The following is a 26048-nucleotide window of genomic DNA, read 5'->3' on the forward strand; positions in this document are numbered from 1 at the left end:
GTCCAGATCTCACCAAAAGAAATTCCTCATCCAGGAATCAAATGGCCACTGCCTCTGGTTATAACACAAAATAGGAATACTATTCTAAATAAATGTTAACTGTTTGATTTCATAACAAGGTCCAATGAAACAGGGAAGGCTTTGTTTGCTCTTTGAATATCATGGAATGATATTTCAACAATGGACGATAGGTTTGCCTTAGGGTTGTCGTAAATTGGAAATGACTTCAAGGCACACAACATTATTATTCTGAAACTGAGAATGAAGGAAATGGTACTCCATGTTTTTGTAGCAGCTTTTTTTCAATGCTGTCCAGATGGATTGAGCCAACACAGCTGGTTTGGAGAAGGCTACCTCTCCAAACCTTGGTATTTGTTGTTGTTGCTGTTGTTGTTTGGAAAACTCACTGAAAGCAGTGTCGCTAACTCTACATTGGGCCCTTGGTATCCACTGGGGCCTGACTTCAGGACCCCATCCCCCATCAATATTAAAATTTGTGCATACTCAAGCCCCATTATATACAATGGTGTAGTAAAATGGTGTCCCTTATATAACATGCCAAAACCAAGGTTTCATTGACTGCATCCACACTGCAGCTTGACAACACTTTAAGTGCCATGGCTCAATGCTATGGAATTCTGGGAATTGTTGTTTGTGGTGGCACCAGAGCTCTCTGAGAGAGAAGGCTCGGTGTCTCCCAAAAACTGCAGTTCCCAGAATTGTATATCATTGAGCCATGGCACTTAAAATGGTGTCAAACTGGATTATTTATATCCATGTGGATGGAGACTTTGTGGATTTTTTTAAAAAAAAAAAATTAATTAAACAAATATTTTCCAGTTGTGGATGGTTAAATCTGTAGGTGCAGAATCCATAGATACATAGGGCTGATTACACTTCTTAGTAACTTTATTTAGGTCTGCAGCCTGAGTTATTTTTTTTCCAGCAGCATCTGCTTCCATGAGGTGTGAAAATGGTTTTGGCAGCTCCTGCCACTTTCCAGGGAGCATGCTCACTCAGCCAGCTGCAATAAACCCCATTTTCCTTCTCCAAAAGCTGCTTCCCAGCCTAGTGACTATTGTTCCTCTCCCATCTGGTGCTGCCTGCCTGCCACGCGATCTTGTAGCAGCTGCTGTATTCTAGCATTTTGCAGGACTAGCCAGGGCTTAACACACACACACACACACACACACACACACACCATCTTATTTAACCACAAAGTCACATTGCAGTTCAATTTTCTGAATGTTCATGTTTATATGTCAACATCTCAGGTTATCCAAGTTTGTGATGCCCAGATCTGAAAACTGTTCTGGTCTCGTGAGGAAAGGAGCACTCTGCATGTGTTTCACTGTTGCTTCCCAAATGATATCTTTTTAAAAAATCATACCTGTTTTGATTTTTTTTTAGTCACAAGCAACACAAACAGGAGCAATTTTTTTTTAAAAAAAAAGTATCTGAGATATCAATGTATGAGTAATAAATCATGTTTTACTTCTAAAATGTCCTCCTTGGTCCCCATTTATCCTCCCACATGCCTACTGCTTCTTCCAATTGCTTTTTAAAAGAGAGGACACTGACCTATTTTCATCTATCATGATCTCTTGTGGTTTATTTGGGGGTGAAATGTGACATCTTAGGGACACTTGTACACCCAAAGACAAACCCTGCTTGTATAGAAGTTGATGTCTGTAACTCCAGATTGCCCTTTAGGTTAGCATTCATCCAGCCTACACAGCTGTATGTTTTTCACACATCCCACCAGATTCCTGTCGTAAGGTGGAACTTTTACCTGTTTGACGTCTCATCTGTTCCATTGTTTTTTTGTCTGTGACAACACTGGACTTAAAAAAAAATAGTGGGAGGGAAACCCAAACACAGAGTAGAGCTGCCCTAAAAGGAAAGAGGAAACCAGAGCACTAGTTATCTGCCAGTGAGTGCTAAGTTCTGCATTCAGACCATGATGCTTCTTCCTGTTCCTATGACAGTGTGAATTTCCACCTGCGTCCTTCCACCACTGACGCTCATTTAGCATGCAGTACATGCTGGGCTGGAGCTCTCTCTGTCTTTCCAACTCTCTCTGGCAAATTAGTTGCAGGCAGTGGGCAGTCATGCTGGTTTTCCTTTGCTCTGAAGTTCACTCCTTTTGAACAAACTCTGGCTGGATATCATTTTCTGGTAAGCTTGAAAAATAAACATGTGTGAAAGCTTAGTTTGACTCTGTATTGTATCAGTAAGATGTTTAAGGCAAGGCATCCACTGCTCAATTTAACTGTTCCGTACAGCAAATGGAGGCTATTTGTATTGAGCTTAAGCCCAGTATGAGGCTTGATTATTATTTTTTTACACTGTCAGGAACTTTTACACATTCCTAGTGTATATTCCTAGCTCCTTTTTCATTGTGAGTTTTCCATCATCTTGCAGACACTGTCTGTTTAGTGTTATGTTAGTCAGGCCATCTTTTCAACTTCTTAAAATATTGATAACATGTTGCTATAAAGAGTGGTCGAACAGTGAATTTTGGACCTGTTCTTTTAACTAGAATGATTATGATTTATGCAGTGGTGTAAAGAAGGCTGAAGATGGTTTGGTGTACATTGTGTTTGGTCAACTTTTGTCCCTGTTAAATAGGCTTTGTGCTGTTTTAAAACCAGAAGCAGTAATGAGAGAAAATGAGTATGTGCAGACCCCGTGGCAAGTGACTCCTTTGTCTCTCAGATGAAATTTCTTTACTTACCCATCTTGAGTTTGCAGCAAAGAAAATTGTAACATTTGGTAGCTCTTGTTAATATTTGCCTTTTCATTCTTAATCAGGCAAAGAAGAGAAATCAACAGTGCAAAAATCACCAAGGTTGCATCAATTAAATTCCTGATGAAGGTGCTAAGCAGCTGCAGTGCAGTAAGTAGTAGTAGTAGTAGTTTAAACTAATATATTTTATTCTGTCTGGACACTGTAATATGTTATCATATATAAAAGAAGTGGATTCTAACCATGCGCTGCCTTTGTTTTGCAGCCCAAAACCTTAAATGTGAGCGATATGGAGACTTTGATTGCATGCCGATCAGAGGTAAGCAAATATCAGGCTCTTTGTTGATTCTTTGTTCCTGAGCATATTCACAAGGGAATAAGCCCCAATGAAATCAATGGGCCTTATTTCGGAGTCAACATGCACAGAATTGTAGTGTGCATCACAAAAGTCCAGCTCTGATTTTACCATCAGTGAAAGCTCTGCTGATATCAATTGATGGGAGGAACAGAAGCATTACTCATATAGTTCAAGTTATTGCTTGGTTTGTTTTTAAGTACCTCAGGTGGCTCAGGTAGTTCTGAACCCGTGACTTAATCATTAATGTGTTAAAATCATGCTTGAAAACAGAAGCTTGTCAAAATTCCATGACAAGTCTTGAGCTGTAATCTGCAGCTAAGTATCTTAATAGGTGTAAGAAATATGCTGGAGGTAGAAAAGGGAGTGCTATGCTTACTAATGTGGGAGCTACTGAAATTAAGGAGGTTTTTGCTAAAACAAAAATGTTTTGGTTTTGGTTTTTTTTAGATTTTAAAAAAAGATTTTTAGATTTAGACCTTAGAAATATTCATTTTTGGATGAAAACTCCCAGAATCCCCACCCTGTCAGATATATGTACAGAGATATAGAACCAAGCTATAAAGCTGCATACAGCCTGGATCACAACAACACTCAATTTCTAAACACCTTCTGCTTCAAAGACCCATTAATTTCAGTGGGGCTGTTTCTACCGATGTGAAGAATCATTTCATAGCCTTACTTGGGTGTATGGCTGGGATCCAGGTATCTGCTTAGGTTCACTCAAAGAGGTTGTGCTAATCCTGTGGAGTTTTTGACTTCCCTCCCAACTACCCCAATTGTTAACAATTTTTGAAATTCTGTTATATTAGAAAATTGCCATACAGCGATATTTCTGGGGAAATTTTCTGGGGAGCATTGTTTGGGAGGGGGAAAACCCTTTAAAGCCCCTTTAGAACTCATTTCATGGAACTGGATCCAAACAGCTCTCAAGAGTGAAACACACTCCCTCATAGAGTGGTGGAGTCTCCTTCTTTGGAGGATGGCTGGAAGGCCATCTGTCGGGGGTACTTTCATTGTACTTTCATTGTGAGTTCCTGCATGGCAGGGGGTTGGACTGAATGGCCCTTGTGATCTTTGCCAACTCTATAAATCTATGATTCTACTCATGCTTAGAGCAGGTTCACTGGAATAGCTGTGACTGAACTGAACCAATGATTTCAGTAGGTTTATTTTAATCATACTTGTCTGGATCTAACATATACATGGATGGATGGGTGGGTGGGTGGGTATGTGGTTTTTTTGGATTAGGTATTTTCAGTAGAAATCAGTAAAAGTAATTTCTTCAAAAGCAGGATTGCATGCAACTTCCAAACACACTGTTATCACTATTTGATAATACTTTATCACCAGCTCTGCAGAAGTTACAAGCCCACAGCTAAAGAGAATTTGTGCTCTCTTGAAGGAAGCATTCTATCCTTTCCCTTTTATTTGCACTTTTAAAAAGAAATATGCACATTACAAGCTTATTATAGATGTGTGTTGCATGGAGAAGCTGTCTGAATTAATTTTAAATGGCTTCTTGACAGCTGATTGTTGTTTATTCCAGGTTGACATCAAGAAATGCCACTTGTTTATGCCATGTGACACTGAAGAAGAGCTCTGTCATCTGTCTGGTATGATTTCATAAGAAAACTATGTCCTTTAATAAATATGAGAACAAGGAATTCTGCAAAGTCAATACTGGGTTCCTGGGTTTCATTGTGCAAGATTAATCAAAAGCATGCCAGATCCAGCACTGATGCATGTACTCTACTTTGTTAAGCGAACAGCTGTTCAAAATCAGAAAAGGTATTCTTTTGGACTACAGATTCCAGAATCGCCAACCATCCCAAAGCCTACTGCCCTGGTTGGCTGGAAGGAGGATTCTGGGAGTTGCAGTCCATTAGGTAACTGTTCTAATCTACTGGTATTAGACACTGGGGCTGGTCAATCCAGCCCTGCTGGAATTGATACTGGTCTCCTTCTGTGCCCTTGGGTAGCAGCAGGCTGGCATGCGGCTCCTTAAGATTTTATTTACATTTAAAAACAGCATTCTTGATTTTCCCCTTGTGGCAATCTTTCATAAAAAAAATTTACTTCTTGGTTAGTCAGTAAGTCTGACAGGCAGACCATTCTAGGGCAAAGCAAAGGGCAAGCAAGCTGTATATCTGCACTTCCCAATTACGTTGGTTTTGTGGCTTTTTAATGGTCATGGATTCATCTTAAGGAATCCCCCCTCTCACTTCTGGGATGCTGATTCGCCATAAATTTCAGCTATGTTTCAGAGGAAAAACATTTTTCTTTCTCATGCACAAAATTTTTCACATGAAGCAGTAATGTTTTGCAAACTGCTTTAGATATGTTCAGTTGATCTGTTATTTCCTCTATGGTCAGCAGCCTACACTGTTAAAAAGTGATTATCCAGCAAAATAAATAAATAAATAAATAAATAAATAAATAAATAAAGGGGGGCATTACAGAGTATACTAGAGAAGCCACACAGTTTAAGCTTACACTTGACTATTCACTAGTCCCAATGTTTTCAATGCAGCTTATTCTCAGTTTGGTGGGGGGAAAGGCATCAGTGTTCAGTGCATCAGAGATTGGAAAATTTACCTTTTTGAGTCTAGCTCTAAAAATTCCCCAGGTAGCCTGGCTGTTTGTCCCATTATTTCTATGGGGGTTTAATATTCCTCTAGATTGGGTAAGGCAATTGCAGCCCATGGGTTGGGTGTAGCCCCTAAGCAGATTTTTTGCAGTACTGAATTCCTCCAAGGGCTTGCAAAAAATTCCCCCAATTGGCAAAAAGCCATCAGTGGGATAAAATGGAAAAGGAAATACCTCAGTCCCACTGAGGCCCCTCCAAACCAGCACAAATTGGCTGCAAACAGCTGAAAATAGAAGCCAAATCACTTCTGGCCATGTGGAAGCCAATTTTCAGGTAGATGCAGCCCATGGGGGCAGATGGAAGAAAAACAATGGGCCTGTATAGACAGGCCAAAATAAAGCTGCTTCGGGTCACTTTGGAGGTATGCTGTTAAAATGATGCATGCGTTTTATGAGACCAGAAGCCACACCAAAGCCATGCTCCAGTCCTAAGCACTGGACCACAGCTTTGGCACAGCTTCTGGCTTCTTAGGACACATGCATCATTTAAACAGCATACCTCCAAAGTGACCTGAATCAGCTTTATTTTGGCATGTCTGTACGGGCCAAATGGCTCGTTCTAGAGTTCCTCATTCCTACTCTATATAATTCAGTCAGTAGCTATGTGTCTCATGATAGCTTTGCTCATTGATTAAAGACATATCCCTACTCTCTTTTGTTTCAACAGAAAGTAATAAGAAAAGAAAGAAAGTAATATCTTGGCCCTTCATGCTGAGACGCATCACCACTGGATCAGAGACTCTGGGTCAGCTTGAACCTGACTTGAAGCCTTCCCTGTTTGATCAGCCATTGTCAATAGTTTGCAATGAGGAAAATATGCTACCCAAACCAATACAGGTAAGCAAACAGTAGAGAGCTGTTTTCACTTTGTAGAAATGGTCCCTGCTGCTTCTGCTATGCAAAATCATCACAAAGCTAAGCTTTATTTCAGAAGAGATAAATTATTTGGACTATATATTTCCCAACAAAACAATTAACACTGCATATCAATGGAAAACTTAACTTCCCAATAGGGCTTCAATTGTTCTGATATCTAGAAGAGGGCAAAGGTGTTTCTAGTGAAATCTGGAGACACAAATTGGGAGAGGGGAAAGGATACAGAGCCTCAGGAAAAGAATGTTTTTTTTTGGGGGGAATAAGCAATGACAAACACCACATAGCTAAGATAAGTCAAACAAGTTCCTCTCTGATGGAGTTCCACCTGTGAAGTTTTTAGACAGGTATTTGACCTGTCTAGCTGTTAATTTTGCTCAGGTGACATAAATCAGCTTCCTTCTTATTGTATTTACTGTTTTTCTTCCCCACTTCATCATCATCGCTACAGTTGCTTATCGTTGATTTGTATTGCTGCATTTTAATGCAGTGCTGCAAGTCACATTGAGCACTGTGTTGAATATGTGAGATATACATCTAAAAAGTAAAGTGTATGACAGTCAGTGTGTTCAGATCTCTGTTTCTTACAAAAATGAAATGTAGCAAATATCCTTTCTTTCCTTCTCTTACTCATGTAGGATATTCTTACAATATTGTTCCTGCAAGGACCTCACACTGAAGGAATATTCCGGAAAGCTGCCAATGAGAAGTTACGCAAAGAGCTGAAAGAAGAGTTAAACTCTGGAGGGAAAGTTGCCTTTGAAAAGGCCTCTGTGCATTTGTTAGCAGTGGTTTTTAAGGTGTGTGTGTATTTGTGTCTTCACTTGGTTTCTGACCACTTTATGATGATTCTCTAGTGGAGCCAGTTCTACCAGCTGACTGAGAGGGTCACCTGTAGTAAGAGGTGCTGGGAGTCAGCCGCAAGGTTTTGGTGGAGAGAGCTGCATGTTGTGCATCTCACCCTGGACCCTTGCTGCTTTCAGGGGTGATTCAAGACACTCTCCCATTGACTGTGCTGAAGAAAAGGCAACACCCAGTCCATTTGGCTTTTGTGCATGAAGTGGGAATGGGTTCTAGCTTGCTCTTCAACTGAACTGAATGTCTTAAATCTGCCTTGTTTATTTATACTGGGAAGAGATAACTTTGCTTACATGGTAGCAAAACATTTTACCTGAATGTTGAAGCAAGGTTTATTTTCTTGCAGGATTTCCTCCGGAACATTCCCCATAAACTTCTGCTGTCTGAGCTTTATGATGATTGGATGACAGCATTGGAAAAGATGAGCGATCGTGAAAAAACTGAAGCAATGAAAGAGTAAGTTGATCCACTGCAGAAAATATCTTCTTGTTCCGTGACATACAACACAAATAGAAGTAGATCCAAAAGGTGTATTTATTTTCCTTTTTAAAATGTTTCATTGATTCCACTGAAATTGCTTTTAAGATTGCAGTCCTCTATCCACTTACCTAGAAGTGTCCCTCATTGAAAGCCATGAGGGTTACTTCTTAGAAGGGAGTTGAGCAGTGTGTTTAGGATCACAGCTTGCCATATCTTCCCTTTATTCTGGGATGAAATAAGTTTGAAAGCATTTCTTTTAAGAAACACATCCAGTCTCAAATCTTAGCATGTTCATTTACACATGCCATTGATTTAAATGGATCTTGTGGTTTACCTGAAGTAACAGGTAATCCCAAGTGTGTTAAACCAGAAACTTGGAAAGGTTACTTTAGACAATAACTGCCAAAATCCTGCAGTCAGTATAGCCACCAAACAAACAAATCTGTGTGGGATCAGATTGTAAGGCTACTATGAATGCAGAGTTCCAACACAGAATTATTGTAAATATTTCAATTCTATATGTCTCCTCATCCCACAGGCTTTCATTGTTTTTACTGTTGTTAATAAACTGTTCAAAAGGAGGAGGATATTATTGGAAGAGGAAATGCATCCATTTCCAATGTGAAGTCGAAGGCTTTCATTGGCCAGCATCCATAGTTTTTTGTGGGTTTTTCAAGCTATGTGGCCATGTTCTAGAAGAGTTTATTTCTGACGTTTTGCCAGCATCTGTGGCTGGCATCTTCAGAGATCCATTTCTATTACCAATGCAACTACTAGTGTGGCAACAAAAGTAGTATTGGTTGATTAGGCACTGGGCTTGCTTCCTCTTTCCCTCATTTGAATAGGAAGGCTTTCTCTCGCTCATGTGATATCACCACATAGACTGCACCCATACTGCAGAAATAATCCAGATTAACACCACTTTCACTGCCATGACTCAGTGCTATGGAAATCTAAGAATTCTAGTTTTTGTGGCACCAGAGCTCTCTGACAAGGAAGGCTAAATATCTCATAAAACTACAATTCCCAGAATTCTATAGCGCTGAGCCATGGCAATTAAAGTGGTGTCAAACTGGATTATTTCTGCAGTGCAGGTGAGGCCATAGAGAAACATAAAATGGCTAACATGATACCACAATATCATGCCATCAAAACTGAATGCTTATTGAAAACAATGTGAATAAAATTTAGCTAATTTAGGGCAGATTCTCCCCCAATTTTGCTGCTGTCTGACAGGTGATGGGGGATGAGCTATCATCTAGGACAGCAGAAACATGTGTAATCGGTGTAGTTGTATGCTTGAAGACCACAGCCAAAGACATCAGAAAGGGGGCAAGTTCTCCTATAGTTCTCGCCTGCCTCCATGCGCCCTAGACTTCTGCTTTCAGAAATATAACTCAAATCCAATGTTGTGAGTTCAAAAAAAGAATTCTTTTATTAAGCCGTAATTAAACTATCCTATTCAAAACAGAAGCACTTAAAATGGAAAAATGTAGATAAAAGTATAGTGTCCTTCATTAAAAGGCGTTTCCACAGCAATAGATTTAGCCAAGTATTTGTCTAAATAAAAAGATCTTTGCCTGCCAGCTAATGGTGAACACAAAAGTGGCCAGTGTCACCTCCCAGAGGAAGGAGAAGAAGGTCTGTTCCTGTATCCTTACCAAAAGTAGTTGTGACTATGGTGGGACCAAGAGAAAGTATCATCTTGCTTGACAGTTGGTCAGGAGCTTTTGGGCTGTCAGTTTCAAACACAGCTGATGCCTGGGGATTTCTGAATGGGAATTTTATTTAGCCACTCTAAATACACATTTCCACATTTTAGAGGAAGTATCATGTGTTGCAAATGGATGTGAAACTTGGCTTTAAAAAAAGCAGAACTTTCTGAGGATGATTTTTGTTGTTGTTCGTTTTTGTAGGGTTGCAGACAAGCTACCAAGACCAAACCTTATTTTGCTCAAGCATTTGCTTTGTGTGCTCCACCACATTAGCAAAAGGTCAGAAGTCAACAAAATGGATTCTAGCAATCTTGCCATCTGTTTTGGGCCAACCATGTTGACTCCAAATTATGACCAAGGTCTTCCTCTTGAAGTCCAGAAAGAGCTGACAGATAAGGTGAGCTTGGTTTTACTTCCTTCTGCTGTCACTTTTTCTTTCACCCATAGCTGTTTGTCTTCAAAAGGAACAAAGGCCATTACTACAACACACTGTGATGAATCAGTCTTCAAACTGACTTATGATGAAATCGGCTCACACTGGGACCTTTAGCCTAAGAGTTAACACCTGAAAATGGAACCAGTAAACTAGTCAATAAAGGTGCTGCATTCCTGAGAATATTTGTTGTTTTTTAGCCTCAGTGACTTTTGCCAATGGGTTTTTTTAAAAAAAAAAATCTAAAATTTCTAGTGAACACTAGTTTCTGAATCAGGGTAACTTCAGTTAATGAAGGAGATGGACTAGGGAGGAGTGATACTTCAGTGAAAGTACTGGGCACACAGATGGTCTAGGTACAATCCCTGGTATTTCCAATTAATTGATGAAGTATCAGCTCACAGGAAAGAGGCCTTTGCCTCATACCCTGAAGAATGCTTCCAGTTAGAGTAGACATGCTAGGCTAGATGGACAAATATTCTCATCTGTCATAAGGCATCTTTGTAAGAATACCTTTTGTGGCTATGGTGGGAAAGTCTTACCTACAGCATACATTTGCACAAAGTTCTGATTTCAAAAGTCCTCTTCAATGGATGAATTCAGACTTCTGGCATAATTGTTTCTTCCCTCATCACCCCACTGGGCAGGGAGGAAGAGTTGTAGGGAGAGAAAGAGAGAGAGCAAAGGAATAGCAGAAGGAGAGGGGTTGATCCATCCCACTTTTGTCTCTGTGGCTTTGTCACCAGCTATAACTGTCCTGTGATCCCTGGCAGATAACCTCTAAGTGCTTAGAAAACTTACTTTTCTAGATTCCCACAGTACTCCTTAGTCAGTGGCCAGACTGACTGGGAAATTCTGGAAGTTACAGGTGAAACAAGTAATGTTTCCAACCTATGCTTCTCTTCTAAGAGAAGGCATGAGAAAAGGAGGCTGAAATGTAGTTGAAGAGTAGCGGCTTTCTCCATGCCTCTCTGCATGCCATTGTAGCACTTCCATTCTCTTCCCAAAGGAAAGAGTCATCAAAAAAATGCCTTTTTTCACACTGGAAAAATCAGTTCAACAAACAGCATCTCTTTCCCTTCAAAAGAGAATGGAAGTGCTATGATGGAGAGGCATGGAGAAAGCTGCTACTCTCCTGCTGCATTTTGACTTTCTTTTCTCATGTGATAAGGTTCTAAGTGGTGAGAGGCAGGTTGTAAAGGTGATGATTATCCTATCCTATATGGGACCTGTACCAATGAACTATTTGGTAGCAAATATTCTTAGGTACAGGTCCTGTATCTTGTTGGCCAGGGAATGGATTCACAGCCACAGCCACAAATCTAGCATAGGTACCAGGCCTAACCAAAGAACTGCATTTTATGTAAAGAACCTGTGGTTAGCATTTTGTGGCTGGCAGACATACCCAGGCCAGACACAAAATGATGATTACCGTATCTACTGAAACCTCTGGCAGGACACAGTGGACCTTCGTGGAGGATGTAATCATTTTGTGATGTTATATTATGCTATGTAATCATTTTGTGTCTGGCTACTCCCCCCCCCCCCCCAAATTGCTCTTACCTGGCATAGAATGGCCAGATGAGGGCTGCAATGACTCTGTGGTTCTTCCAGTTGTTGGCCAGCTGTAATATAGTTCCACATGCAGCACATTGTCCCATACAGGGTTGTGGCTGAAAGTGTAGTCAGTGCTGTTGATGCATCTGTTCTTTTGTTTAACCAGAGAATGGGCCATGTATAAATAATCTGTATAAATAACACTGTTAATTGCAGAATGACCTGAGACAAATGCCTGAATAACAAATACTCTTGATTGATTTGCACAGGTGAAGGCATTAGTGGAATTCCTCATTGACAATTGTTCTGATATATTTGGGGAAGAAATCTGTTCGCTATTCAGTAATGCAGCTGATGATTCCCTGGATGAATCAGGTACATATTCAGCTACTATTTTGTCTTCAGGGCTCTCTAAGAGTTAACTTAGATCATTGTCTCACTGGTCATGTTTCTCAGAATGTACTATGGCTTCTTTAGAAGTTCTGCACTAAAAGGCTGGATTCAGTCTTACATTATTGCTGATTTATTCAGACATGCTTGAACTGCAAAGGAAGTAACTAGAGATAACAGACAAACCACAATTGTTTTCAAATGTTAAAAGTGCTATTTCTTAGAAGTTCACATGGGAGACTGAGATTAACACACTACTGTACTTGCTGTCTTGGGGTGACACGGGAGGAGAAAGAGTATTAAGGTCTGGGAATCCCTAGCTGCAGCTTTGTATTGGATACCTTTTGATATCCAAGAATATATAAAAACCCTGGATAAGCAAAGAACACCATCAAAACATGGATGCATGTATGGAAACATGTGAAAATGTAACAGCAATCATATATTGGAAAATGAAATTTGCTTTTATTTTATATTATTATTATTATTATATACTTTATTTATATAGCGCTGTAGATCTACACAGCACTGTACATACAAACAATAAAGTAAATCCGCCCATCGCGTACAATCTAAGAAATAATAGCATAATACATATAAATAATAATCACAATACAGGAAAGGGTACAATAAAGTAAAGCAGGCAACAAATTAAAAATACACAAACAACGAGCAGCAAGCTTACTCTACAATAGTCAAAAAGAGAGGGAAACAACAAATGATATATACAAATGTTTAGAAAAACAGAAACAAGGACGTATCTCATTCATAAAACATATATGTCTATATTCACAATATCGAGACTCAATGGTCACAAACACTCAACAGTATACACATGAATAACACTGTGTTCATTGTGAAAGTCGACCAGGTCCATGAAATAAATGTATGCTGTTTTGGCAGTGAAATTTTTCTACTCCGGAGTTCTCTGTGGCCGTTTCGACACTCAAGTAGTCTTCATCCACCATCCATCCACCATTTTTTTGATAAGAAGATTGCTCAATCTTCTTATCAGTTCAAGCTATATTGCGTAATGGCATGGAAGCATGGAATATATATTTGACCATATTAATCCGGCATAGAAAAACTCTATAATTCTGATGAAGACTACTTGAGTGTCAAAACGGCCACAGAGAACTCTGGAGGTAGCCGTCAAAAGGACTTTAAAAGGACTTTTGCTACCAGTACAAATTATATGTTACATCCTCATGCTACTGTGCTGCAAGTACCTTCAATGATTTTTTCCTAGACCTTTTATTGGATTCTGTTGATATAGCAGTAGAAAAATTTCACTGCCAAAACAGCATACATTTATTTCATGGACCTGGTTGACTTTCACAATGAACACAGTGTTATTCATGTGTATACTGTTGAGTGTTTGTGACCATTGAGTCTCGATATTGTGAATACAGACATATATGTTTTATGAATGAGATACGTCCTTGTTTCTGTTTTTCCAAACATTTGTATATATCATTTGTTGTTTCCCTCTCTTTTTAATAAATTAAAAATGTCAAGTAACAAATAATAGTCATGCAATGCCTGGGAACACTTCTCTGAATAGGATGAACTGATTTTAATTTTTAAAAAGTTTTTAAAAGATGGTTGCACATAGACAATAAAACTGAGGACTTCATGATAGTGGACTCCTTTATAGATTAGAAAGTGGGATTTCATGGTGCAGGATCTCTAGAATTCTGTGGTAGCTAATTGCCCCAAACAATCTGGATACTCATTTTAGCGACCTCCTCGGAAGGATGCAAGCCTGACTCGAGCTTGAGCCCTTTCACTGGTATTGAACTTGAAACCTTGTGATTTGTGAAGGAGTGGCTGCAGTACAGGCATCTAGCCACTGTGCCACCATTTGTAGACCATTTGTAGACATACTGCAGATATGCCAAAAGAAGTTTGAATGTAGAGGTCATAACTCTCATTCTTTGTTATTCCAATATAATAATGAAGTCAGTTGAACTGTAAAGCATGCATCCATCTGTCCCATACCCAAACAGTACATTTTCTTTCTCCAGAAATCCTGTCCTTAAGCCAGCAACATGATTCTGCCTATGACAGCACAGACCTTGAGGGAGAATGCAGCTCCAATGATTTCCAGCCTAACAATCTACTAAAAGCCAATTTGACAGCAAGCAGGCCCAGGAGTATGAAGCTACACCTACAACAACCACTAGACCAGACTTGCTCTGTCTCTTCACTGACCCGTTTTAAACTATCTGTAAGCAAACTGGACAGAAGGTTCTCGGAACCAGACATGTTCTCTTCGAAGGGGTCTCAGGAAAGCTCTTCTGTGAGGAACCAGAAGCTAACTAAAAGTGAGGAGAACGTCATTCAACAAGAGGAACTGGGATTGAAGTGTCGAAGTCTGAGAATGCACATGATGGAAGAACCTTCTCTTTCAGGTCTTTATAGAACCAAAAAGCCACCAAACCTAACAATGAAAGCTAGATTGCAGTCAGAATTGTCAAGTGGTTCCTTACCCAGAACGTCCTCCAGTAGTTCACTAGACAGCGTCACCTCAATCTCAGACAGTTCTGTCTTCACCAGCTCACCACTAGCATCACCTTCACTGTGGAAGGATAATGCCTTGATAAGGCCACAGTCATTTTCTACTAAGATTTCAGAAGAAAGTGACACATACACCAGAGAGCTGAAGAAACATTCATTGTCATTTTCAGCAGCAACCCGCAAGAAAATGGTGACTAAAACACAAAGTTGTAGTCTGAGTGGCTTTCAAAGGGACAGTTTCAAGAAGGAGTCCAAGAAAGAGAGGCATCTTTCTTGCCGAATAGTCCAAGCAACATATGTTGATAAATGCAAGCCAGTGGTGCCTCTGGGGTGTGAACTGAGGCGTCGTTTCATGTCAGCAGAGGAGGTGTTTCAACTTGTGGATCAAAGAAATCCTGGAAAGCCCCCATCCTATGAAGAAGCAACCAAACACTGTGCAGCTGCTAGGCTTCCTTCATACAGTAGCTTACGAGTTCAAGATATGAAACCCACTATAATGTCTCCAGACTCTGAGCCTCAATGTTCAAGGCTTGACAGAGAGGTTACAAGCAAAGTATATAAGGACTTTTTAAGTGACAGGCTTTCTGTGAGCAATAATCCTAAAGACAATCTGCCAGGTGTTGATGTTGTTATTGGAATACATCCTCGGGCAAATTTACCCCTTACTCCACAAGTCTATCGTCTCAGGACCATGTCTGGTTCTTATCAAAAAAGCAAACAAGAATATCTGATGCGACGGTGCAGTCAGCCAGCGTTTGATAACATCCAGGGTGCAAAGGAATCCTATGTTTAAGTTTATCTGTCCCCTTTTAACAGAAATGTACATAGTGTACAGATGATGTGAAAGCAAGTCTTTGACTGTCCCTTTTATAAGCTGATTTGTGTTTTTAAAATGCTATTTTCTGATGTAATACAGAATCTGCATTGCTCATTTACAAATCTGTAGATTTTGTACATAATGTATATAATTATGTTTATGATTTTCTGTGAATTTTAAAAAGACACTTTTAAAACTAAGCAAAAAGACTAGACAGATTCTCTATCCTATTCTTCTAGCCATCCTATAAGATGTGATTTATTGCTTTTCACTTGAAAATCTAGAGAGGATTGTCATAGCCATAGAAAGCAGTATCTCTACTGCAGTACTACAGATAAGCTGAAGATATAGAAATATAGCGCCATATTACTCACGTTTCCCCAACATGTTGACCTTAGGGATGTGTTGGACTGCAAACCTCATCATCCGTAGCAGGCATAGCTATATTGATGGAAGATGGTGGAAATAGTAGTCCATGGCGGGTTACAGACCGCTGAAAAGCGGCACTCTGCCGCCACCACCTGTTGCTGCGTCCGGGAACCGCAGCAGCCAAACCGCGCGGTTCCCGGATACAGCAAAGAAGAAATGCCAAAATGGCGCTTCTTCTTGAGCCCCGGATGGGATGTCGTGAGGCGCTACTTGCGCACTCACAGCATCACATCCAGGGTGCAGCGTGCGGACGCTAAGCATCCAGCATGTAAAGATGGCGGCGCCCGTGTGTATAGGGCGTCGCCATCTTTACGCCCTCATCACATGCTAGGGGTAAAGCTGGTGTGGATGCTAGGTCCTCAGCCAACCCCTAGCACGTGACCGGGTGCCAGAAGGGCCCGTCTGTAACGGGCCCCAAGATACCTGGAAAATGATGAATTGGGGAAAGATGCTTTAGCTCATCTCAGTCCTACAACAAGCAAACTGTTTTTTTAAACTTATCTGATTATCCAGCTTTGTTTGGTTCTGCATTATTCAAGGAGCACTGTTTCCACCATTTCCTTTTCAGAAGCTGTTTCCAGCTGAAATAAATCTCAGTCTAACAAAACAGTTTCAGTTGAAAAAATATGGGATCTGTTTTTTGTTTATTTATGTTCCTGCAAAATGTTTTAGCACATTAGTTAACATCAACTTTTGGATTAGTGAACATAAAAGCCTTTTTACTGAACAAATACTTGTTTTGGGGCAGCAGGTGGTAGAATGAGGACAGAAGATTTGTTTTTCTGGATCACATTAGAAGAGAAGGTTGGCTGTATTGTATCGGACTGTGACCGGACAGTTACATAAATCCAATTGATATAACTGTTCTACTTTAGTTTAAACTAACAATAGGATTCAGGCCTTGGATGTTATAGTCTAGCATTTTTGTATCTAAGCTGGGGGTGTGAATCCTGTAGACCTCCAGATGTTGCTAAACTGCAAATCCCGCCCGCCGTCATAGCCAATGATGGTGAATACTGGAAATTGCAATCCTACAACATTTGGTGAAGTGCACAATTTCCACTCAGATAACATAAGGCTGTTGCTGCTCTAAAGTGGATACAGTCATGTTGCTGCAGTCAGATAATGGCAGGGACCGTGTTTTCTGTAACCTGATTTTGTAAAGGTTTTGTGTGAATGTGATGAACTGTAGGAACCATAGTTCTACAAAGTGAACTTGGAGCGTCTTCTGAACATGTAAGGTGACGAAAAATGCACCATCGTCATTGTACAAGCCTCTATGATTAGCCTTTACTCTATGCCTCACAGTATTTTAATATAGTGAATATAGCATGTGCAAGAAAGTGTAGGAGGGGTTAAGTTCAAAAGTAATCTCACCAGAATAAAGTACCACTTCTGTATTTTTTTTTAAAAAAGTTGTTTCCATTGAAGTGGCTCCTTTTTTAGAAATATTCAACAGTCTACAAAAGGCATAACAAAATGGAATTATGTAATCCATTCTAAATGCACTTCCCTCAGAGTCTCATTGAAATTAGTGACACTTACCAAGATCTTTATATATTAAAGATGCTGGCTATGATAGTCTGGTTATTGTAAACTGGATGTATGACCTCATAACTGGTGGAGAACTGTTTCCCCACTGGCTGGGATCTTTCATTTTCAGACATAACTACAATGAAGGAACGCCAGCTTTGTAGTTACACCTGATGATACCATCCACCAAAAACTACCATTATAGCCTGGCAACCCCTCAACCAAATGGGGCCCTGTAGATTGGGCTAATGGCAAATGAGATCTGCAGCACTCTTCTGGTTTCACGATACATTGAAAGAAGCAGTTGCAGCAAAGGCCCAAGGCATCTTTCCAGTTGTCTCTTCTTGATGCAGCCTATGACTGGGAGAGTACTGCAGACATCATTTCTCAGTGCCAAATTCTGCAACATGTTGGGAAGCCCTTGGCTGAGGCACTGCTAAGGTAAAACAGTAGATTTTAGGGGAAGACATCAAGTATAACTACAGTGCTGGACTTCTATCATTGTAGTTCCATCTGACAATGTGTTATCCTGACTAGTATCAAGAAAAGTTACTTTTGTAGACTTCAGCTCCCAGAATCTCCCAGCCATTGTGGGAGTCTCCATGGTATTTGCGAAATTCCAGAAACTTTTTTTAAAAAACTTTTCCAAGCTTTTTTAAAAATAAGACATTAAAAAAGAACAATCTCAGAAAAATAACTTGTTCTTTAATGCTTTCTTAAAGTTATGAATACAGTATGTGCCGAGACCACCTTGGAAAATATTCAGTACCATTTTATTCATTCATTCAACCAACCAACCAAGAGCAGTCAAGAGCAATACTGTGGTCCTCCTCTATTACCTTGTATCTTCAGCATATCTTTTGCAGAACATTTAAAATCTGTTTACAATAAGTGTAACTGTGACAAAACAGAACCATTTCACACATTGAATTAGATAGGGACAAACTCATGTTTCATAATACACATTTTTATCCAATATGGAACTATAGTCAGTTGTAATTCTCCAGTAAAAATTCTGATATTTGCAAAAATGTTGCCTTTAGATATGTAATTTTTACATATACATTTAAAGCCTCTTACAAGTAGACCTACACATGTAACATGTAGCTTGACCTTTGTGAGAAGCATAGGGTTACAAGGCTGTAAAGTTTTTCTAGCTAAAACCTCATTTAGTTTCTTCTCAGCCAACTCAGACATGACACTATGCTGTAGAAATTCACTTCCTCTTATTTTACTATATTTTCATCTTGCCGTGCACTATAAAACAGCACTCAAAGTCTCTAACATTAAAAGCACATTAAAGGCAAATTAGACAATAAACCTAGTCAAACCATTACAATAATCAAAGCCATTAAAATAATAATAATCATCAGTAAACATTATGATTAAACCTGCACTTACAGCATAAATTCTACAGTATAATGCTACCATTACACATAATGTTTACTGATTATTGTGATTGTTGTAATGGTTTTGACTGTGGTTTTGATTCTGACACCCCAGAAGCTCAGTTACTCTGTACTGTTTGTTCTCAGCCCAGTGTTCTCTGGACACATCAAACAATTTAGGATAACTAGCTAGTGATAATGGGATCTATAGTCCACAACATCCTTATTACATTGGTTTGGGAAGGTAGATTCTGCATGCTACAGAATAGACAGGACCAGCATCTCTACTTTAGTTCATGCAGTTCTGTAATCTAATCTACAAAAACTGTGCCTCTGAAAACAAAATAAACATGAAACAGAGAATCACAATGGAGTGAGACTCCTGATGGATATGCACACTGCATATTTTCAGATGTGCAGATGCTTTTCAAATGTTGTATGCAGACAGACCCTGGTGCTAATATGGGGACATACCTTTTGCTATTCATGTGCCAAATTAATTCTCTGCTCCACAAAGTGTCTAAAAGGGTCATGCTGCTGCAGGAGTGCCATCCACCCCAGCAGAGAGAAAGGACTACTAGCAAGACAGAACACCTGCCATCAACTGTCACCCTGGTGCAGCAGCAAGTTCTTCAAGTGGTGTCCCATTGGTGGTATTCCACAAATGTGTCAGGAACAGCTTTAAAGAGGCTGTAGATCCATAGGAACCTATGTCCCATCTTCGAGTGTGTGTGTGTGTGTGTGTGTGTGTGTGTGTGTGTGTGTGTGTACTTGCACATGCAGCTTCAGATTCACCATACTACTAGTGGAAAACATCACAGACTTGGAACAATTACTAAGGAAGGTCAAAGAAGGCCCCATGCAGACTGGCATCAAAAATCTGGAAGGAACTGGGCTGATTCGGATGCCCCTCCCCCGAATCTCTCCGTTAGCAAGTGCCCACTACAAAAGAGGGGCATTTTAAATCAAATGCATTCTGTGCCTGCTGTGAAGGTGCCTGCTGTCAATCAAGCGATCGTCATGGTGACGTTTTTGCAGGAGCATCAGAGATGTCCTCCCCCCTCCTTTTTTTTTAAAGAGCCATGCACAAAATGCCTTGGTGTCAATTTTTTTAAACCTCTTTTTTGTGTGTTGTGTGTATATGTGGGCATTTGGGTCAGATCTGCCCCTGTCCCCATTTTCAATCCCATGCAAACTAATGCATCCCCCACTCCTTGCCCCCCAGAATGTCTTTTACACATGAAATAATAATAATGATGATAATAATAATAATAATTTCCTCACCTCAGAAATGCCAGAAAAGGATGCAATTGCCATGCATTCCTTTTTTTTCTTTTTTCTTTTTTTTTTTTCTTTTGGCTTTTAAAAGCAATTCAGGGCTGCCTCTGAATTCAGTAGCAAAAGCATGTATCATGTAACATTTGCATTCACAACATTTCCCCTTTGCTTGAAGCGAGCAGAGAAACCCCTTGCACAAGCTGCTAGCCCTGCTCTATCTGCCTCAAGAAAAAAAAACATGTGCATATTTGGTCAAAAATAATTTTTAAAAAATATGAAAGGGGGGGGTGCATGATGTGAGCCCCATTCGTGCCCTGCCTTTGACCTGACCTGACCTGACCCTTTTCCTCCTGCTAGAGGAGCTCTGCCATTGCCTTCCATTGAGGCTGAGAGAGTGTGACCTGTCAGTTCCAACTAAAGTAGACCCATGGAATCAATTGGGAATAAAATGGAAATGCAGTGCAGGCATTCCTATAGCATCCTCATATAACACAAATAATAATAATAATAATAATAATAATAATAATAATCCAGGAGCAAGAGGAAAGTAGAACAAGCAAGCACCCAAAAAATAATGCGCATAAATTGTCAAAAGAGGCTGATTTCCCTACATGCCCCAGCTTGGACCCACAGCCCTACTTCCCTGGGCAATTCTCCTTCCTTCCGACCCTCTCCTCCCTTTCAGCTTTCTCCACCACCACCCACCTCCCTCTGATAATAATCCAGGAGCAAGAGGGAATGAAAGTAGAACAAGCAGCCTGATTTCCCTACGTGCCCCAGCGCAGCCCCAGCGCAGCCCCACAACCCAATTCCCCCTGGAAATCCTCCTCCTCCTCCTCCTTCCTTCAGGCCCTCTCCTTCCTCAGGGATGCCCACACATACACACACTGAAGGAGCCTCCAAGTTTTACTCTTGACCTATCCATGCTTCATGGCAAAATCCATAATTTTGGCCCCAAAACCTGACCTCAACTTATACATGAGGCAGAGACGTAGCCAGGATTTTAGGAAGGGGGGTGGTCCAGACTAAGTGCCACCAATATAATGGGGCTTGGGTGCAGCGGCGCAGCAGCACACACCGTTCATTTTTCTAATGGAAGGGGGGGGGGGTCCGGACCCCAAGATCCCCCCCCCCTTGGCTACGTCCCTGCATGAGGTTGACTTATAGTTGAATATATCCAGTAAAAATCAATAATAAATTAAATTTCAACATGTAGAAAGGACAACCCATAGTTTTAGTGTCATACATATAAAATCCTAATGGTTCACAGTAATTCTATTTAATATTAAAATATCTACATACCATTCAGGCTGGAGCAGGCTGGTGAAAGTATATAGAGATGCACAGCATGCCCACTATAGTGTGGGTCAAGGGAGTGTGACTGGACTATTTCATGTCAGAGTGAATTATGTGTAAGTAACTGAAGGAGACAGAAGTCAGTGCCTGACTTTTCAGCCATACAATGAAAGGCCAGAGAGAGAGAGAGCAGCTCCAGCTTCATATGACTTAAAAACATTTCAGCAGGAAATGAAAAAAAAACAAGTTTGGTCTCAGCTTTCTGGATTTCTCTGAATTTTTTGTCACCATCAGTGTTTATCTTTCACACTACTTCAGAAGCCACAGGCTTTTCTCTGTCAGCAGCTTAACAAGTTACTTTTGAAACTATAGTTCCTATAATGACCTGTCAAGAATTCTGGGAACTGTAGTCAAAAAGTAAAATTTCCAAAACAAGAAAGCAAGCTTGCTTGTTTTGGAAACCCAGTAGGTATCCAGTTCCAATTTCACATACAAGCTTCCAGTTTCATGAACACATGGACTTGCTCTTTGCTTGACTGACTCTGTCTTCCTGCCAACAGTGACTGCCCTCTAGGCTAGTGATTGTGCTAGTGATATGTTCTAATCTGCCCATCAGTCTCAACACTTTCTTCTGTGCTTTCAAGACAGAAAATTATGGTTACAATAATGTGTTTTCTGATTCATATCTTCAGTTCTGCATGGGTACAATCTGTTCTAGACCATGATTTTTTCTTCCAGAGACAAATGAAAATGACCTGTTTCCAACATACAGTTGTTGTATTCTACTTTCTCACAAGCAGTTGCTGAGATACCATCTGAAAGGAATGAGTGTGTGGATAAAGCCAGAAAAGAAAAGAAAAAATCCTGCACACAAAATGGTACTTCCATTCCATACTTAAAACTGATGATGTGAAAGAGACAGAGAAATGTGCAACCTCATTTTTTTTCTTTATATTTGGAGACTATTACCTTGGATGGGTGGCTTTATCCTCTGCTGAACTTTGTTCCTATCTTCTGGCTTTCTCCGACCTGCTGCTTTCCCCTTTCATCTAGACTTGTTAATCTTGACATATGGCCTTAACACAAGAAAACCCCTGTTATCTCAGACCAAAAGCTTCAAGTCCATCACTCTGTTCATACAGTGGCCACTTAAGTGCCTGTGGAAAGTCCACAAGCAAAACATGAATGCAGTTGCTTTGTTCACATGTATAAACGCATCACTTGAAATTTTTTTAGATATTTATTTATTACAGTATTGGGACCTGGTTTCTGCAACTCCCATATAATCATATACAAATGTGCACAGCCTGAATTGTGAGTTTTGGGCTAGTGCTTGCACAAGCCGCATACATGGACATAACTGGAGGTTTGTTGTTGTGTGCCTTCAAGTTGTTTCCAGCTTATGGCAACCCTAAGGTGAACCTATTACGGGGTTTTCTTGGCAAGATTTGTTCAGAGGAGATTTGCCATTGTCTGCCCCTGAGACTGAGGTTAAGAGGGTGTGACTTGCCCAGTGGGTTTCCTGGCTGAACTGAGAATCGAACTCTAGTCTCCAGAGTCGTAATCCAATGCTCAAATCACTATACTACACTGGCTCCCAACTGTAAATTACACCCACATTACACCTTCATATATACAGTGCTTTTTCAGATTTTGCTGAAGGAGGTATCTACTTCCTCCTTCTGCAAGGCTCTAACTCTGTCATAGAAAAACAGCTTGAGGGACTACTGGATACAGCTATTTCCCAGCCACTGACTGACTGCAGGGATATACCTGGGCTCCTTATGACTGGTCTTGGGTGATTTTACACTGGGAGTAACACCTGCTCTTTCTCCCTTTCTCAGGAGCAGCCTAAATATGGCCAGTCACACCTCACCACCAAGCAGTGGCCTGTAAGATGGGGCTAGACCAAGCAGTGTGTTGGCTTTTGTTGTGTACTAAAAGAAGCAGCCAGGCTGGGGAGCAGCCCCCCATAAGTACAATGGCACAGATTTACACTCCATCAGCACAATGTACATCCTCAGCCACTGATTCGTGACTCCTTTCTACTCTATTTCTGCATTAAACACTGATTTTTAAAAAAAAAAACATAATAATAATCTGAACACAAAGCATTTAAATATGTATTAATCAACGTAGCACCAAATTTCTAAAATTGTTTTCTCCCCAAATATATATATATTTTAAAAATAATTTTATCATAAAATAAACATTTGAAATACAATGTGTGAGAACATTTAGAGAACTGTGGAGTTCTCAGAATAACTACATTCTGATCCAAATGCTAGTTTGGGTGGTTCAATCAGTTTGTATCAGGGAGCATGAATCATATTTTTAGTCCCAACAAAAGTAGATCCATTGAATCTATAGGATTTATGTTGACTGACCATTCTATAGTTGATTCAGCGGATCTGCAGGATTAAGACAAAAACTTGCACACTGTATTCTTGCAACATCCTTACTCATCACCAGTATTCCCCACACACACCATACATGTCTCAGTTTGGCAGAGAGAGTCCCAATTAATCCTATCATCCCAATTTTTAAAATGTCCCAGTGTCAGTCTCCTCCTCCCACCTCCCTCCTTGATTCTGGCTTCCTTCAGTTGCTACAAACTGAATTTAAACTATAATGTTAAGTTACACTCAGTTAACTCAGCAGGTTAGAAAGAAGTAGATGGGGACGTAGCCAGGATTTTGGAAAGAGGGAATCCAGACTAAGTGCCACCATTATAATGGGGCTTGGGTGTGGCAGCACAGCGGCACGCACCATTCATTGTATCTAACAGAACAGGGGATCCCTGAAGCATACAGGATGGCATCTTACCCTTTCCAATAGATTCAGGTGGAAGCAAACAGTTGCAACCTCTCCTAGCTTATATGTACTTCCTCACTGATAACTTTTGCTATCTTTCCCAAATTCTGATCTTACATGGCCACACGTGTCCTGGTTTTCATCTGTAAAATGTTGAGGAGCATGTAGTCAACCATTTGGCTATGGGCAGCCCATTAGGAGGTCATAAATGCAACTGCATCCCCCCTATTTCAGACAAAGCAAGGTGCGGGTGGCGATACACAGAGATGCTCACAAGGATTGCAGTGACATCTTGTGGTAGAATTCTCAGACATTGCCTTAACAGAAACTGTGATATCTGTGACTATTTCCATCTACATTTTATTCCATACTGTATGTAGTTGGGAGCAAAAGATTAAAATTGGCACATTCTTATTTTTCTGTCAATTAAGCACAGCCAATTAAAGAATCAAAGCAGTTTTTTTAAAAAAAAATAAAATAGTTTGGGAAAGGAATCTCTACAGAAATGAATATTTTTAAAAGAGACTTCTCTTGTAAACAGTGGACATTTATTGTGAAGAATGCATGCCCACATGTTGCTAGACTACAACTTCCATCATTTCCACACAAACTAAAAGTTTATCTAAGTAAAATAATCTTTGTTTTCCTGTCCTGTGAGCAATTCAGATTTTGCTATTGTACTTTAGCTCTTTGTGCCAGTTCTGCTGAACAGATCTAGAAAATTGATTGACTGGTTGGTTGGTTGGTTGGTTGGTTGGTTGGTTGGTTGGTTGGTTGGTTGGTTGATCATTCCCAGGAGCTCTCAGTACTGGTGAGGGCTGATGGGAGTTGAAATTCAACAATCCCTGATAATCCTAATTAAATTTCTGAAGCTGGGGATGGGGAAGATCATTATGAAATTAATGATTTGGTTTCTTGATGCTCATGATGTTTGCATTTTCTGGCCAGAGTTATGCTCTCAAGTTCTTATAAACAGAAGGGTACCTGCAGTCTCTTGTGTCCTTCAAAGATCTAGACTGACCTCTGAAATGTGAGAGGAAGAAGACTTTGTAGGGAAAGGGGAAAATTCATGGGAATTTTGCCTCCTTGCTTCCACTGGTGTGATCCTCCAGTGTTCATGAATGGAACCAGGAAAGAATTTGATGTAATGGTTTGAATGTTTGACTACAACTCTGGAGACCAGGGTCCAAATCCCCATTTGGCCGTGGAAACCTACTGGGTAATCTTAGGCAAGTCACACTCTCAGGAGGAGGCAAAGGCAAACCCCTCTGAAGAAATCTTGCCAAGGAAACCCTGTGACAGGATTGCCATAGCATTGCCATAAGTCAGAAACAACTTGAAGGCAAACAACAATAACAACAACATGAGGCAGCTGCCTCAGGCCCCAGCTTTTGGTGTTGGGAAATGGGAGCTATTTGTTATTTACTTTGCAACTGGTATATTTTTGCTGTCAGGGACAGGGAGGGGCACTTTTAGATTTTCTGCATCAGCAGCCCAAATAACTTGGCTGGCTATAGTTAAAACATAATATCTTTCCATGGTTGAGTGATACCATTTGCCACTTTGCCTGAGGCATCAAAATAGCTTGGGCCTGCCTGATATGAAGGTCACCAATTGGTTTGTCTGCCTTAGGCACCAAATGTCTTTTGCTGTCTCTGACCACTATGTTCTGGCATCAATTAAAGCATGTTTGAAAAAGGAACCCTCACCAGCTCTGTCTAAAACTTAGAAAAGAAGCTTGAGACTTAAGAATACGGTCAGAGTTCCATTGGAGCAGGAGAACTGCTCAACCCATGTTCAGTTTATCCTGGCAACAAAGTGGAGTTCCGCAGCAAATAGCAACTGTTGGCAGGGAGGATTGTTCTTCAATGCCACAAAGACTTTGCTATGTCAATTGGAACCCAAAGATCCAAC

At 40.3% G+C, this 26048-nt stretch overlaps 1 protein-coding gene across 2 annotated transcripts in view; it reads left to right on the forward strand.

The window, feature by feature from the left end:
• The window catches only part of TAGAP (T cell activation RhoGTPase activating protein), a 65170-nt gene extending 49721 nt beyond the window's left edge, over positions 1 to 15449 (forward strand). The window contains exons 1-10 of one of the 2 annotated variants that reach the window (XM_089530114.1): positions 2005 to 2178; positions 2815 to 2899; positions 3015 to 3068; positions 4654 to 4720; positions 6421 to 6590; positions 7265 to 7426; positions 7831 to 7940; positions 9881 to 10076; positions 11939 to 12044; positions 14087 to 15449. In XM_089530114.1, the coding sequence (XP_089386240.1) occupies positions 2873 to 2899; positions 3015 to 3068; positions 4654 to 4720; positions 6421 to 6590; positions 7265 to 7426; positions 7831 to 7940; positions 9881 to 10076; positions 11939 to 12044; positions 14087 to 15372 (2178 nt within the window). In that variant the 5' untranslated portion in view covers positions 2005 to 2178; positions 2815 to 2872 and the 3' untranslated portion in view covers positions 15373 to 15449. Of the gene's footprint in view, positions 1 to 2004; positions 2179 to 2814; positions 2900 to 3014; positions 3069 to 4653; positions 4721 to 6420; positions 6591 to 7264; positions 7427 to 7830; positions 7941 to 9880; positions 10077 to 11938; positions 12045 to 14086 lie in introns of those variants that run through there. The other variant, XM_089530113.1, reaches the window with a different exon arrangement.
• The last annotated feature ends 10599 nt before the right edge of the window (positions 15450 to 26048 follow it).

Source organism: Sceloporus occidentalis, unplaced genomic scaffold, assembly GCF_023333645.1.
Source record: "Sceloporus occidentalis isolate IW3139 unplaced genomic scaffold, rSceOcc1.0.p SCAF_6, whole genome shotgun sequence".
Classification (NCBI taxonomy): domain Eukaryota; kingdom Metazoa; phylum Chordata; class Lepidosauria; order Squamata; family Phrynosomatidae; genus Sceloporus; species Sceloporus occidentalis.